The sequence below is a fragment of the Asparagus officinalis genome, chromosome 3 (assembly GCF_001876935.1).
Source record: "Asparagus officinalis chromosome 3, Aspof.V1, whole genome shotgun sequence".
Taxonomy (NCBI): Eukaryota; Viridiplantae; Streptophyta; class Magnoliopsida; order Asparagales; family Asparagaceae; genus Asparagus; species Asparagus officinalis.
The window spans coordinates 10,583,879-10,585,275 of NC_033796.1; the positions used below are offsets into that span (position 1 = coordinate 10,583,879).

Genomic DNA, 1,397 nt, shown 5'->3' on the forward strand with positions numbered 1-1,397 from the left:
GCGCTGCTTAATTGGAGGGACCCGCGGGCGACGGGGATATTTGTGGCGTTCTGTCTACTCGCGTCGCTGGTGTTTTATGTGGTTCCGTTCAAGACGCTGGTGTTGTTCGCTGGGTTTTACTACTTGCGGCACCCGAAGTTTCGCGATGATATGCCGTCGGTTTCGTTTAATTTCTTCCGGCGATTGCCGTCGCTCTCCGACCGCATTCTTTGATTTTTTTTTTTTTTTTCGTCGCTCTCCGACCGCATTCTTTGATTTTTTTTTTTTTTTGCAATGTTTTCTTGTTATTGGTTTTGGTGTACTAATTAGTAGTGTTTAATTAGTTGATTAGTGGTGATTAATAATTGGATTGATTTGTCTTTGTTATTAATTGTTTCTTGTGACCGTTGCGGCTTTTGAGCGGGGGGCTCGAAAGAGGGAAAGTTGGTGATGTGCTGGGAATGGAAATTTGAAGTGGGTTACCGTTGATGCTGTGGTTTTGATTAGCATTTCGGTATTTGGAAAGTGCCAGTTGAGCAAAGTAAAACTTTATGAGAAATCTTTAAATAATGGGATTGGAAAATGATTGCTGCTTTTGGTGAAAGTCAGATTGGAAAGTGGCTTTTCAGGTCGATTTAGTCAGGTCAGGAAGCTAGGATTTGAACTATAAGGGGCTGTTTGGTTCGTTTCCTAGATATAGGGAAATGCATTTCCATATACAAAAACACAAGTTTTGAGTTTTCCAAACTTTTCCAAGAAATTGATTGTTTTGCTTTGGTTCGCACAAAAAAATGATGGGAAACCAATGTATTTATTTTTCTTGTGTTTGGTTCGCATGAAAAAAAAAGGAAAACTTTTGTTGATAATACATTTCCCACTTTTCTTGTGTTTGGTTGGTTTTGATGTTTGTAGTGAAAAGTGTTTATGGTAACCATGGTAAGATTACCCCCACTATATTATACAACATTTGTGCTCGTTATGTGATGTAATCTTAATTATATAAAAGTTCGACTGTAACATGAACAAATAATAATATCTCAAAAAAAATATAATGTGACATGTAGTAACCTGATTATTCATAAATTTATGTAGTTAAGTTGTATGAATTCTCCAAAAAAACTGTTGAAACCTATAAAAACATATAAACAACCTAAATAGCCAAGCATAAGTATATAACACCGAGCATAAAAAATTATTCCACAACAAAACCATGATTTTATCTGCATACAAAGTTTCAAAATTAGCTACAGACTACTGATACAACACCGAGCATAAAAAAAACCAAGAGAAACAACATATGCACACCAAACTGAACACAACTAGATTGTAATGGTCACAAATTCGAACATAGCTGCCAAACTTATTATGGCTGAAGGCTCAGAATCTTGGTCAATATTATCATATTGTTAGCCATCCAG

General features: G+C 36.1%; 1 protein-coding gene across 1 annotated transcript in view; it reads left to right on the forward strand.

Moving 5' to 3' along the window:
• LOC109834614 (FT-interacting protein 1) overlaps nt 1–224 on the forward strand; it is a 3,294-nt gene extending 3,070 nt beyond the window's left edge. The window contains 1 exon segment of the mRNA XM_020402650.1: nt 1–224. This exon segment is cut by the window's left edge and continues 9 nt beyond it. Within this exon segment, the coding sequence (XP_020258239.1) occupies nt 1–213 (213 nt within the window). The 3' untranslated portion in view covers nt 214–224.